Source organism: Artemia sp. Qi Xiang Cuo, chromosome 11, assembly GCF_049724085.1.
Source record: "Artemia sp. Qi Xiang Cuo chromosome 11, ASM4972408v1, whole genome shotgun sequence".
In the NCBI taxonomy this organism is placed as follows: domain Eukaryota; kingdom Metazoa; phylum Arthropoda; class Branchiopoda; order Anostraca; family Artemiidae; genus Artemia; species Artemia sp. Qi Xiang Cuo.
This window is the reverse complement of record NC_142804.1, coordinates 9,021,807-9,037,491: the sequence shown is the minus strand read 5'-3', so window position 1 is coordinate 9,037,491 and position 15,685 is coordinate 9,021,807. Positions and strand designations below refer to the sequence as shown.

Sequence of the window (15,685 nt, the reverse complement as noted above, 5' to 3'; positions counted from 1 at the left end):
AATAACTTACTGTAACTCGGAGGGTTCGTGGTCCCGCTTCCAACGTAAATGAAGCTGCGTAAAAAACAGGATATAACCTAAAAATAATTAGAAACCTATTAACAAAATGGTATAAATAAACGAACGAATACAAATTAGGATTTGTTGTTCCATAAGTTTCAGCGACTAAATCTGGAACATGTAGGATAAGTTATGTCATATCTAAACAAAATTCGATCTTTTAAAAAACAGAAAAATTATATACAGAGTACAAAAAGGGATAAAAGAATTGGAAATTTGGCAAATCTAACGTTTTGTAAGCTATGTTTACACCGGAGTACACGAGATGAATATTATTAATCGCCTATTTATCTGTAGAGTTTCAGTTAACGAGCTGCCAGATAAGCATTTCTTGTTATATCTTAAAAACTAAATTCAATACTATACTATTAAGCCGATTTAATACAATACAATAGTATTAAGCCAGTAAGACGGATAAGGCATGCTCAAACGTGATATTTGATTCGATATTTTCATCAAGCTTTCATTCGACTAGAAGGGATATACTTTCTTGATTGCTCGTGTGTCTACATCGGACTATAGACGGCTATTGAATTTTCAAAATATTATTACTTATCCTCAGCCCAAAGTTTATAAGGCTAGCATGGTGGATCTTAAACAATTTTTGGCTGATTTGTAGAAACGAATGTATTGGCTAGTTTCTATCATCGGCAATTCGTTCTATCGATAACTTGGCACTGACAATATTGATCCCGCTAGAATTCAAAATCGGTGTGGGTTCGTTCTGCTTTGGTACTTCCTACAACCATGGGCGTAGGCAGAATATTGTCTAGGACGGGGGGGGGGGGGCAGTCGATAGTGTGATGGAATCCTTTATCACTGCTTTTCCAACCATCTGCTTTTTCAGCCATATCTAATGTAAATTTGAAGGTCTAGAGGGGGGGGGCAGCTGCCCCCTCCCTACGCCCATACCCACAACCCATAAATAAAACTAAGAATTTTAATCGGGGTTACCTGTTACTAACTGACAGGAAGACTTCTTTATTTCCAGGGGCTTGGTTAAAGATGAGGATGAAGGATTTCTGATTATCTGAAGATACTTTTTCAGGTGTTAAAGGGGCAAAAGAATAAAACTACTTTAGCTAATTTTTACTTTCTTGGAGAAGGGTTAGGAAAATGAAACTTTTAGGGATGGGTATACAGGCCAAAGTAGGCTATGTCCCAGGAAGTTATTTTGAACTACTTAGCCTACCTTGGTAAATAGCCTAGCCTATATACAAAGTCATATTATTGAGTTAGGACTAAAGTGAATAGCCTACACCACTCGATGCCTTTTTGGTAAAATTCTACTTTAGTTACTTTTGGCTATCTTGGAAAGGAGTTGGGTTAGGAAAATGAAACTTTCAGGGATGGATGTACATGCTAAGGTTTGTCCCGGGCAGGTACTTTGAAGTACCGACCGCCCCTCATCCCCCCTCTATATACTGGTAAATTACTGCACATTACTAGTTGTTTTTAACTCATATTTCATCCTATATTACTATCATAAATATAAATCACTGCTTACCTTACACAACTTCTGCTTTTACCCTTGTTCATTAAAATATATTCCAAAATCCTGTTTAAATCCTAAGCCATTTAATTTTCAACCCATGCTGACTTTATGGTATATGAAACCAGGTTTGTTGTGATGTCACACTTGCCTTATCAGATAACCTTACCCTTAAGGGTAGTAGGCACATGCCAAACAACTCTGTTGATAAGACCATTTAAACTGTATTAATTAGGGAAAGGATTTCACAAGAGAGATCAGTAAAAATAACCTAATCCTTTTTAGAGGACAAATTATGTCATAGGAAGATGTTTTTGAAATTCCACCTGAACTTAAAATTTTCTAAAATTCTACTTTAGAAGCTTTTAAAATATTTCTAAAGTACTAAAAGATAGAGTACTAAAAACATCAGAATCGACTTCAGAGGACACGTTATATCACGGGAAGAGGTTTTTGAAATCACCCTTCCCCCAGACTCAAAATTTTCTAAAATTCTACTTTAGAAATTTTTAAAATATTTCTAAAGTAATAAAAGATACAGTGCTAAAAACATTAGAATCGACTTCAGAGGACACATTATATCACGGGAAGATGTTTTTAAAATCTCCCTCCCCCCAAACTCAAAATTTTTCAAAATTCTACTTTAGAAGCTTTTAAAATATTTTAAATATTTCTAAAGCGCTACAGAAATAGAGCACTACAGACATCAGAATCAACTTTAGAGGATAATTTATGTCATGGGAAGATGTTTTTGAAATCTCCCTTCCCCCCAAACTCAAAATTTTCCAAAATTCTACTTTAGAAGCTTTTTAAATATTTCTAAAGCGCTAAGACATAGAGTAATAAAAACATCCGAATCGACTTCAGAGGACACGTTATATCACGGGAAGAGGTTTTTAAAATCCCCCTTCCCCCCAATCTCAAAATTTTCTAAAATTCTGCTTTAGGAGCTTTTTAAATATTTCTAAAGCATTAAGACATAGAGTGCTAAAAACATCTGAATCGACTTCAGAGGAAACGTTATATCACGGGAAGAGGTTTTTAAAATCCCCCTTCCCCCCAATCTCAAAATTTTCTAACATTCTGCTTTAGGAGCTTTTTAAAAATTTCTAAAGCTCTAAGACATACAGTGCTAAAAACATCAGAATCGACTTCAGAGGACACATTATATCACGGGAAGATGTTTTTGAAATTCCCCTTCCCCCCAAACTCAAAATTTTCTAAAATTCTACTTTAGGAGCTTTTTAAATATTTCTAAAGCACTAAAACATAGAGTGCTACGGGAAAAGGTTTTGAAAATCCTCCATCCCCCCAAACTCAAAATTTTCCAAAATTCTACTTTAGAAGGTTTTTTAAATATTTCTAAAGCGCTAAGACATAGAGCGCTACAAATATCAGAATTGACTTCAGAGGAAAAATTATTTTATGGGAAGATGTTTTTGAAATCCCCCTTCCCCCAATCTCAAAATTTTACAAAATTTTACTTTCAAAGCTTTTTTCAATAGTTCTAAAGCGCTAAGACATAGAGTGCTAAAAACATCAAGCCCCTCAAAATTTTACTTTAGAAGCTTTTTTAAATATTTCTAAAGCGCAAAGACATAGAGCGCTACAAACATCAGAATCAACTTTAGAGGATAAATTATGTTATGGGAAGATATTTTTGAAATCCCCCTTCCCCCCAAACTAAAAATTTCTGCCAAAGTTAAGTTAATGCAATCTGTGACTAAACAGGCGGAATCGTTGGGTCAACCGTGTAGGCTCAACACTAGGATATTTGCATCAAGGGTAAATGGGTATTTGGTGGAATAGAGCAAGAAACTGGTTATTCATTCATGGTTTCTATGCTAGATAGAAGAAGTGCCACGTTGTTGGGACTTATCCAAAACCGAATCCTGCCAGGGACAACAATTATCAGCGACTGTTGGAGGGCCTACGATTGCCTGGCTAGCCAGGGCTATCAGCATTTACGTGTCAACCACAGTATAAATTTTGTTGACCCTGCAACAGGTGCTCACACACAAAACATTGAAAGACACTGGCGTGACGTTCGAGACAATATACCCAGATATGGCAGAAGAGAAGAACATATGGAAGGATATCTGGCAGAGCACTATTTCAAAAAAAATATTCAATCTCCTCGAGAATGCACCATTTCATGAAATATATATATCGGAGCTTTATAACCCCAACTAATTTGTTTTTTATGAGTATTATTTACTAATTAATGTTTAAAACGTTGTAACAGAAAATTTGGTAATTTATGGTATCTAACCCCATTTGTTCTTAAAGCAATTCAACTGTTTTTGTACAAATAGTTTAGTGTAGCAATCTTCATTCTTGAAGCTACGAGACGTTATTAAAGTGTATATAGGGAGGGGGAGAGAGGGGGCAGAAGTACATATTTGACTATAGATTATTCGGTACTTGTGCATTATAAATAACCCACCACTATACATAAAAGAAGTTAAGTTTGGTTAATGATAATGAAATAAAATAGGATGAAAATATTATAGTTTAGAACCAGATTTTGGTTATATATTTGCACATTAGGGGATAGGGGGTAAAGCATAGCACATATTAAATACATAACCTAACCCATGTACCTTTTTCCCTCCCTAAACCCAAAAAAACAACAGTTTAAATATTGTAAACGCAATAAGAAATCACGTCTGGTTTCCTTGTACAGTCTATAGCGGTGGGTTATTTATAATGCACAATTACCGAATAATCTATATTTGTTTTGATTATTTTTTTTTGGAAACTCCTTAACATTTTGAGTTGGGTAACCACATAAAACATATTCAAATAGCTTAATCCTATAATGTTGAAAAATTTTGCTTTTCTTTTTTACATCCGCGATTTAAAATATGTAAAAAATGTTGGAACTTATATAAAAATTTTCTTTCGAGGGTGCAAAGGTTAGCTGAACGGAGTTTTGATAGCGGGAGGAGGGGGAGGGCGAGGGCAGTGGTCAGCAACATGCTCGCGGTGCCCCTGCTTATACTAATCTAAGCTGACCATTTCGTTGCAACGTGTTGCACCAGAATAATACTCTAAAATCTGGTTGATAAATTGCCTGTCTAACAAATTTGTCTGAGTTTCGTAAAAGGGGTAACAACCCCTAAAAGTAAAAGATTTTAATAAAACTCATACCATCAAATTTGTGGTACTTGGCGAATACCCGCCGGAAAATCCCCCCAGAAAATACCTCCCCGCGAAAAATACCCCCCCCCCCACGGGAAATACCCTAACGGAAAATCCCCCCTCCCCCCCCAAAAAATACCCCCATGGAAAATAAGGCTTTTCAAATTATCAACCAGATTTTATAGTATGAAGGGGGAATGGGATGAATGGTAAGGGGGATTTCTAAAACTTTGAATGACCTTTCAAAATTTGTGAGTTATAGCAACGGAAAACAAATTTGGGCTATATATTTGCAAATTAGGGGGTGGGGGGTAAATCAGAGCATACTTTAAATACGTAACCTAACTCAGACAAATTTGTTAGATAGAAAATTTATCAACAAAATATTAGAGCATTATTCTGGTGCAACATGTTCCAACGAAATGTTCAGCTTAGATTATTATAAGCAGCGGCACAGAAACCAGGTTGCTGACCCCCGACCTCACCCTCCCCCTCCTCCCGCTATCAAATCTCCTTTCAGCTAACCTTTGCATCCTCGCAAGAAAATTTTTATAATTTGTCCTCTGAAGTCAATTCCGATGTTTGTAGCGCTCTATGTCTTAGCGCTTTAGAAATATTCAAAAAAGCTTCTAAAGTAAAATTTTGCAAAATTTTGAGTTTGGGGCAAAGGGGGATTTAAAATACATCTTCCCATGACATAACTTGTCCTCTTAAGTCGATTCTGATGTTTGTAGCGCTCTATCTATTAGTGCTTTAGAAATATATTCAAAGCTTCTAAAGTAGAATTTTGGAAAATTTTGAGTTTGGGGGGAAGGGGGATTTCAAAACATCTTCCCGTGATATAACGTGTCCTCTGAAGTCGATTCTGATGTTTTTAGCGCTCTATCTATTGGTGCTTTAGCAATATTTTAAAAGCTTCTAAAGTAAATTTTTGGAAAATTTTGAGTTTGGGGGGAAAGGGGATTTTAAATAACTTTTCCCGTGATATAACGTGTCCTCTGAAGTCAATTCTGATGTTTTTAGCCCTCTATCTATTAGTGCTTTAGAAATATTTTAAAAGCTTTTAAAGTATAATTTTGGAAAATTTTGAGTTTGGGGGAAGGGGATTTCAAAAATATCTTCCCATAACATAATTAATCCTCTAAAATTGATTCTGATGTTTGTAGCTCTCGCTGTCTTAGCACAATATAAATGTTTAAAAAAGATTCTAAAGTAGAATTTTGGAATATTTTGAGTGTTGGGGGAAGGGGCATTTCAAAAATATCTTCCCATAGCACAATTTATCCTCTAAAGTTGATTCTGATGTTTGTAGCGCTCTATGTCTTAGCGCTTTAGAAATATTTAAAAAACCTTCTAAAGTAGAATTTTGGAAAATTTTGAGTTTGGGGGGAAGGAGGATTTTCAAAACCTCTTCCCGTAGCACTCTATGTTTTCGCGCTTTAGAAATATTTAAAAAGCTCCTAAAGTAGAATTTTAGAAAATTTTGAGTTTGGGGAGAAGGGGGATTTTAAAAACCTCTTCCCATGATATAACGTGTCCTCTGAAGTCGATTCTGATGTTTTTAGCACTCTATGTCTTAGCGCTTTAGAAATATTTAAAAAGCTCCTAAAGTAGAATTTTAGAAAATTTTGAGATTGGGGGGAAGGGGGATTTTAAAAACCTCTTCCCTTGATATAACGTGTAATCTGAATAACATTGTGATGGATTTAGAACTATAGGTATAAGCGCTTTAGAAATATTTAAAAATACTCTAAAGTAGAATTTTTGAAAATTTTGAGTTCTGGGGGACGGGGGATTTTTAAAACATCTTCCGGTGATATAAAGTGTCCTCTGAAGCCGAGTCTGAAGTTTTTAGCACTCTACGTCTTAGCGCTTTAGAAATATTTAAAAAGCTTCTAAAGTAGAATTTTGGAAAATTTTGAGTTTGGGGGGAAGGGAGATTTAAAAAACATCTTCCCATGAAATAAAGTGTCCTCTAAAGTAGATTCTGATGTCTGGAGCGCTGGATGTCGTAGCGCTTTATAAATGTCTAAAAGATTTAAAAGCTTCTGAATTAGAATTTAGCAACTGCTCGAGTGGGGAGGGCCGGGGGAGTTCACAGGCATCGTGCCGTAATATAAATGGTCCCCTGAAGACAAGTCGGTGGCGTTTATCACACTATCTTTTAGTACCTTAGAAATATTTAAAAGATTCTAAAGTAGAAGTTTAGAAAATTTTGAGTTTGGGAGGAAGGGTGATTTCAAAAACCTCTTCCCGTGATATAACGTGTCCTCTGAAGTCGATTCTGATGTTTTTAGTACTCTATCTTTTAGTACTTTCTTTTAGTACTATCTTTTAGTTATCTCTATTTTTACTGATCTCTCTTGTGAAATCCTTTCCCTAATTAATACAGTTTAAATGGTCTTATCAACAGAGTTGTTTGGCATGTGCCTGCTACCCTTAAGGGTAAGGGTGTCTGATAAGGCAAGTGTGACATCACAACAAATCTGGTTTCATATACCATAAAGAAAGTCAGCATGGGTTGAAAATTAAATGGCTTAGGATTTAAATAGGATTTTGGAATATATTTTAATGAACAAGGTTAAAAGCAGAAGTTGTGTAAGGTAAGCAGTGATTTATATTTATGATAGTAATATAGGATGAAATATGAGTTAAAAACAACTACGTAATAATGTTCAGTACTTTACAATTATATCGAGGGGGGGGGGGATGAGTGGAGGTCGTAACGTAAAATTAACTAACTAGGGCAAACCTAATCATGTACAACCCTCCATGAAAGTTTCATTATCAAAGAAAAACTCATTTAAAAGAAAGCACAAAGAAAAAAAAGTATAATTTTAACACCTTTTTTTATGCTGATTACAAATATAATAAGCATTTCTATCATAAATGAATTTCAGCCCCCCCCCCTATATATGCCAATTCAGGGTATATAGGTTATTTCTACATTAGGGGGGGGGGCAAATTTTGTTTCTGATGTAAATGGGAGGTAAGTTTAAACTTTACCCCCACCCCCTAATGTAGAAATATATACCCTGAATTGGCATATAACGGGGGGGAGGGGTCTAAAATTCATTTCCAATAGAAATGATTATTATATTCATAATTAGCATAAAAAAATGCATCAAATGGTGTATTCACTTTATTTCTGACCCAATAATATGATTTGGTAAAAATTTACCCTTACCTTCACTCTGTCTCCCTCTAGAGGCTCCTTAAATGTGCCTACATGACAGGCATGGGCCTATGTAGCTTCTTCTCTAGGGGGGGGGCAACTGATTCTGTGATGAAGGGTGGGGGGCTGAAGTTATATTGGCAGTTCACAAATCTTTACATTGCCAGTAAGTTCTATCATACCTATGAAATCTTAACATAATTAATAAGTAGGCCTAATCACCAAAAATCATCAATAAGCTTCATTATTAATCAATCTTATTGGATTAGAGCTAAATCTTTTCAATACATTATGGATAATTGCTTCTTGTTTGAATTTTATTCTTTCATTCCAGCTGTTTATTTCCAGCTTTTTCAAATATCTACCTTTTATCAACTGCTTTTTTAGCCATCTACCTTTTTTTAAATATCTATTTTTTCAGTCATATCTAGTGTAAATTTGAAATTCTAGGGGGGGGGGGCAGCTGCTCCCATGGGCGCCCATAAGCTGAATTCCAGGGGGGGGCAAACTTCGTCTAATTGCTATTTTTAATGCTATATAACAGAAATTTCAGAACAAAAATATAAAAATAAGGCAGCATCATTCATCCCGGGGGGGCACGAGCCCCCCCTGCCCCCCCATATGGGCGCCCATGGCTGCTCCCCTTCCAAATACCCATGATGACAGGTCTATACCTATTGAAATTTTGACAAAACAACATTTTACCTTAATTTCCGGTTATCAATTTTGTTTTCTGTTTGTTCTGAAAATGCAATTCCTGTTATTTGAGTAGAGTTTTAGGCCATATCAATGTTTTGTTTTCAAAATTTAGGAAATGTATTTGCATATCTTTAAAACCTTATAAATTAGGATTGAGCACAGTAATGAAGCTGAAAACAATTTTGTTGTACTTCATTTAAGCAGAAGATCTATTTTGCAAGGTTTTATTTACTTTTATAACACACAGATTTTTAAAGGTCAGGACCAGGGGTGTCCAGAGCAGGAAGTGGCGCGCCACCCCCCCCCCCCACCCCCGTCCCTAACTTTTTTGGCCTTTGGTAAAAGTTGTGCTGAAGGCAAAAATTTTGCAAAATTGGCTGAAATTTAGCAAAATTCTTGATTTCTGCAGAAAATTCTGCTTAAATCAGGTAGCAATTTGGTAAAATTTACAAAGATTGCCCCTCCCCCAGTAAACTGAGCCTTGGGACACCCCTGGTCAGGACCCTCTAGAGGGAGAAGGAGTAGAGGTAACTATATTAAGTAAAAAAAAATGTTCCCAAAGTTGAGCTAGGTATGTCATCTGTATTGCCTAGCCTACTTCTTTGTAAGCAATTTTCTATACCTTTGTTATAGCTGAAGGAAAGATCAGAGATAAGAGCTTGAAAATCCATCCTAGGGCCTAAATCAGTATTGGTCTGCAGTTAGGCCCACTCAAAGGAAACACTAAAACTCTGGGATTATCTTTTAAAAAATCCCAAAGTAGGTTACTTGCCATACTTCTATCATTCCTGGAAGCATTTCACTTTACTTAACCCTCCCCCTAATATGTAAATATATAGCCCAAGCTATATATTTTAAATGCATTTCTCTATTTCTTGATTTTGTCAACATTGCTTCTTTCCTATTAAATCTACTTGTGCAAAAGAGTGATATAATAAATTTTTGCCATATATTTGCACCTTAGACAGGTTTAGACATCTTAGACAGGTTTGCATCTTAGACATCTTAGGGGTTTTTACCTTACCACTAGTAAAGTTAAGGTAAAGTGAAATTATTTTACGAATGAATAAGTAATTATTTTATGGTTTTTAAAAATTATTTTCAGAATTTTATAGGGATTCCTTTTGAGTAGTCCTAACTATAGTCTAAAAGCCTATCTCTAGATTTATCCCTGTGAGTTTTATTCTCCTAATTCAAATCTTTTTTCTTCCAAGATAGGCTAGCTTTGAATTTTGAATTAAATATCATGTTGTTTTTATTCTTTCTACTATGTCTACCAAAAAACATGAGGAGTCATGTATCACTTTAAGGATTGTGTTTATGTTTTAACTTTTGATATTAGCCTACCAGAATTGTATTTAGAAAGAAATTTTAGCCTATTGGCAAATCAAATTATTTACTTTTCAGCTACAAATTAATCAAATAATGGACAGTTTAATTCAACATTCTTTCCATTATGCCCAGAAATTTTCCATTTATTTAAATTTTTGGTATAAGCCTATATTTGGTGCAATTGAGAAGGAAACATGTTAAGAAAACAATTCTTACCATACTTCATAATGTGCAGAATAATTATGAATAACACATTTTGACAGCAACTCCACTATTCTTTACCCCAACCACTCTTAGTGTGCAAATATATAGCCCAAATTCTATATTTCTATTGTAATTTATCATGCCATGCAATGAAAAAGAGAATGGTCCCCTTGTTTCAACCTGTTTACCCAAAGATTAAAGCAGCTGTTAGAAAATCAAGAATTACAGAAACACATGGGAAATATTTTATTTGGACTATATAATTGCACATTTGGGGGGGGGGGTGTAGAATATAGTGGAGCTGCTGTCAAAATTTATTTACAGTTATTCAACATATTATGAAGTAAGATTGCTAATATAAATTGTTTTGCTTCAAGTATAATCACACCTTGGGGAGAGGTGAATATGCCCTCCTAGATTTGAAAATTCCTTCTAAATTCGTATTTTCATTAGACAATGCCTTTTTGGTAGTTTCATTGGACAAATGAGATATTTCTCCCCTGGACATTGAATAAGTGCTTTGTACCCCTTCCCCTAAATCTTTGGGATTTAACAGCACTAGGAGTGGCTGGGACAGTTACATTGGAAGTGACTCTAAAATTCCATAAATTGAAATTTTTTACTGTAATAAAGTAAAATTTTTGTCAGTACTGTTTAGCTGAGAAAAGTGTCTTGCATTAACCACCAAATGTTTCAAGTTCTGCTTTATTTCACATAGGCTTACAATTTGGTTAACCTGCCATATCTTTAAGTGGTATCAGATTGCCCTAATTTTTTTTCACTGCAGACATTTATTAGTTCAGATTAGGGAATTGATTCAATCTTTTAATTTTTTACAATTCTTGTTTTGTTGAACTTCAGTTTTGAACTTCAGCTTAATTTTGATGATTGTTTGCCTATATTTTTTTCTTCATTTTTTTTTATTTAATTTGATACCCGCTTCTGCCAAAAATTGCAGAAGTTCATATGGAAGTCTTTTCGACACAAATGGATTTGTGTTTTTTTTCTGAGTTTTTAAGATACTTCTGGTGTGTAAATTCCCCTTTTCCCCGTTCCTTAGCACTTTTCAACGAAACTAAAAAAACCTCAAATAAAAGTTTCAAATTTAGAACCTTATTTTCCACAGGGGGGATGGTATTTTCCAAGGAGGAGTATTTTCTGTGGTGGCTACTTTCCGTGGGGGGGCATTTTCTGGGGGGATTTTCAGAGTTGGGGTATTTTCCAGGGGGATAACACCCCCATTCACTATATTCATTTATGTTATTTTACTGTCTTTATGGTCATATATTTGGCTTTAAAATACACTTATTTATCTATCTATCTAATATGCAGAATAATTGTACCAAACACATTTTGCATGCAGACTTGCTATACTTTAGTAACAAAGTAACAAAGAAACTAACAAAAAAAAACAACAACAGTGTGTTCTCAAATTTCACATTGCGTAAACTTGAGTGAGTGGCGCATAATACACAAGTACCAAAATTCCTTCCCCCTACAGAAATTACAAAAATAAAACTCAAATAAAATTCTAAAAATTTGGAAACCTTATTTTCCACAGGGGGGCATTTTCCGGGGAAGGGGATATTGTCTGCCAGGGGGTAAATGCCTAGAAGCATAGCAAATACCCAGTTTTTCACGCTGTCTATACGAAACAATAATCTTTGGCTTGTTGAGAAACCACATTATAGCTTTTTTTAAATTAAATATTTAGTTGGTATTTTGATTAGGTTATTTTAGGTTACGTGCTCTAGGTGGTCCCCCTTCCGTAAGTCTTTGTGGTAGTTTTCATATATTTGTTACTAAAGCTTTTGTATTTTCGTCATATTTTGTTTTAATTCACTAGCATTCACCAAACTCACTTCTTGAGTGTGTTTTATATAATGCACAAGTACCCAGATCATTTTCTTTGATTTTAAAATACGGTTGTTCAAAATTATAGAAACTTTATAAGGTAAAATACCAGATAACAGTTGGTAAAAACATGGTTTTGGTTCACCCCACTAAAATTCAACATATATAGGTGATTATAAAGTGAACATACTGGGAAGCTTGAAAGCTTTTATCTCTGTATAAACAATTTGGCTGTATAATTCTTATTGTGTCAGAGTCAATAGCATGCCAAACAGAAGCCACCTAAAAAATGTGAAAACTGAGACAATCTGATGCAAAATATGTCCCATTCCTTCATAACTTTCAAAATTAACCTAAGACCTTTTTTTTGCATAAAGGAAAGTGAAGACAGCTTAGCTTGCCATAGTTTGTTTTGATTATTTGTAACTATTGGACAGCTACCAGAACCTTATTTGCAAGAAGACAAGAGTTGGCTAGACTTAGAAAGCAAATCCTGCTCACTAGTTGAAGTGTTTCTGGCTGTTTTTTTTTTTTTTTTTTTTTTTTTTTTCTGGCTGTTGGTTTTAGGTTGCAAATTCGAATTATTATGCTCATGACTTTAAACAAAGCTTCCAAATTTGTGTTTTTTCTTTGTGTTATTATGAATTACTTCAAAAAATGAAAATTATTTTCGAAAACCTTGCACTGAGACCTATTATTAACACTGGTTTATACATAAAAATCCATTATAATGAAGAAAGCATTGTCAATTTTTAAATTACTTATGTTTTTACTCGTCATTTGTGATTAGCTGGTATAATTTTTACTAGCCTGTCATAATAGGCCAGCTTTGCTTTTCACTATTTTTTTGCAACTGGCACTTTTTGCATTTAAGACTGGCACTTGTTTCTAAATTATCCTCTAAATATTGCCTCTTTGCATCTTAGGTTTTTTTTCTCTAATAAACGTTGTTTTGCAAGGCCTCATGCCATCTCTATAAACCTCTTAATTCCAAAATTGAGAAAAACTTCACCAGGGTAAATTGGAAAAATACCCCCCCCCCCAAAAAAAAAAAAAAATGGCACTTAGCTTATCAGTGGTAAATTTGACTGATGTATGGGCAAGTAAAAGGTCCAATTTATTAAGACAGGGTTTAGCAATGGAGTGAGACCCAAACATTTGATTCAAGTCTACTTTGATAGTCTTCTTATTAAAATTCTTTTCTCTAAGACCTCAATATGAAAGATAATGATAAACAAAAAACATATTAGTGCTGAGACTGTAGTTTCCTAATCACCAAAAAATTTATTTATTGTCATCAGTAAAATAAGGTCTTGTATTTTGAAGACTAAACAGGGGTATTGTTAACTGTATAGCCTAGAATGGGCTGGGGTGGTAATTAGGGGGTGAGTAATTGCCCCTAAACTTTGCCTTATCCAGATTTTGAAGATACCTCTTTTATGGTATTTTCATTAAGACAATCAACTAACAAAATTGCCAACTCCCTCTGCCTTAAATATTGAGAACCAAATGCTACCCCTCTCCTCTCCCATACATTTTTGTGAATTGGTGCCCCTGAAATTGAGTATGTATTTTCTTTAATAACTTGGAAATTACCATCCCTTGTATTATCCAACAATGATTGTTTCCTATTAGGCCTATGTTAGAGTTAGTCATTCCTTGGCTACTAGGGGCTTGAGACAGCGTTTGACTGCAAATTCCAAGTGCTTTCAATTTTCTTTTGCCAAGATTTTTTTTTTGAAGGGATCAGAAGAAACTATGTCTGTTAAGAACCTTGGCAGTCTTGCTGGAAAAGTTGCTGTTGTAACTGCAGCTACAGATGGGTAAGCTACCAGTCTTTTGAAATTATATTTTATATATCTTCTCATTATTTTTTTTTTTCAAGTTGGTATTTTTCAAATCCCTGCCTCTCTCCACTTCATTCCCATGGATAAAAACACAAAAGTTGTTGCATCTGCTGAAAAAACTGCATATGAAGATAAGAAACAGTGATGTAAAATTATTTATTTTTTAGAGTAAACAGCTATCAGAAAAAAAATTCGTTTATTCTTTGTTTAGATTAATTACCGACAAATTGTAGCTCATTTTTGTTTATCAATCAATTACATAACTATTTGTTTTTGTGATGTCTAGCTGATGCCTCTACATTTACCAAATTTGCTGTTATCACCTTTCATTTAAACGGGTTTGATTAGTAGCATAAATTCGAGGGGGCAGGGGAATGTATACGCCTCCTCCCTAGGTTTTGAAAAATATTAAAAATATCTTTTCTATGGCTTTTTCATAAAAAAAGCCTTTTTGATATTTTCAACGAAAAATTTGAAAAATGAAGATTTACATTCCTCCCCTGGGTTCTGAAAAATAGATTTTCTCCCTCTAAATTTTTGTGAATTGAGGTGTACTAGGTGCGCTATGGTTAGTATTTCTAGGGGCGCTAATTCACAAAAATGTATGGGGGCCAAGGAGTCTTTCTTTTTTTAATGAAAGTACAAACCAAATATTTCTCAAAATCTGGGGGGGGGGTGTTTTTTTTTAATTTGTTCCCTTTAAACATACCAAAAAGGGTGTTTTTTTATAATTTAGGGGAAATACCTCTCCCCCTACTATTGGTGCTGCTGGTTACTTCCCTTTTATCGAATGATTATTCATAATTTTCACTATCTTATATGGAAATTTATGTATCTTGAATCTTTGTAGCCACCATATTATAAAAAAAACAACTAATTTACAATTTCATGGTTATCTGAAACTTCATTTTTAACCGCATTTCCATAATAGATGTTCACATAATTGTGTTAGTACATGTAAACAAGCCTGTATTTCCCCCTAAAAACAGAATTATTGAAAAATAAATCAGAAGTTACAATTCAATGGTTTTGTTTAATGTTTTGATCTACTTTTTCCGTTGGCAAATCGTTTTCCTGTCTTGGATTCGGGAAACTTAGTAATTTGAAACTACCCGAATAATAATAGTAAAAAATAATAATGATAACAATAAAATAACTTTTATATGTCAAATATCCGGTATTGAGTTCTTGCGTTGCAGGCCTTATAAAACTAACTATAAGGTCAGAATAACGCATCAAGGATTTTATTGTGCATTTTGGTTGAAAACAAGGCTCAAAAGTAGGGGAAACCCCCAATCATCTACGTTAAAATCGTCACTCCAGCTGCAACTCTTGTTACGAGAAACAGTGTGTACTGAAATTAAATATATGTATATATATATATATATATATATATATATATATATATATATATATATATATATATATATATATATATATATATATATATATATATATATATATATATATATATATATATATATATATATATATATATATATATATATATATATATATATATATATATATATATATATATATATATATATATATATATATATATATATATATATATATATTATATATATATATATATATATATATATATATATATATATATATATATATATATATATTATATATATATATATATATATATATATATATATATAGTATATATATAGCACTCACACACCTACCACCAAGAAAAGGAATAGATGAGGTGGGTCATCTTGAGCCTCGTCAGGAATTTTGTATCTATGGAGGGGGGAGGTTCTGCCTGAGTTCTGTAGGTAGAAATTTACTTAGTATGGTGATATTTTTAGACTTATAGATGCTGTAGACAAAGCTTTAAGAGAAGAAAATGTGGTTTTAGGA

At 33.8% G+C, this 15,685-nt stretch overlaps 1 protein-coding gene across 5 annotated transcripts in view; it reads left to right on the top strand.

The window, feature by feature from the left end:
* Positions 1 to 751: 751 nt before the first annotated feature.
* Positions 752 to 15,685, top strand: part of Dhrs4 (Dehydrogenase/reductase 4) — a 32,946-nt gene continuing 18,012 nt past the window's right edge. Inside the window, exons 1-2 of one of the 5 annotated variants that reach the window (XM_089097059.1) lie at positions 752 to 771; positions 13,704 to 13,783. In XM_089097059.1, the coding sequence (XP_088953185.1) occupies positions 13,719 to 13,783 (65 nt within the window). In that variant the 5' untranslated portion in view covers positions 752 to 771; positions 13,704 to 13,718. The other 4 variants (XM_089097058.1, XM_089097055.1, XM_089097057.1 and 1 more) reach the window with 4 other exon arrangements.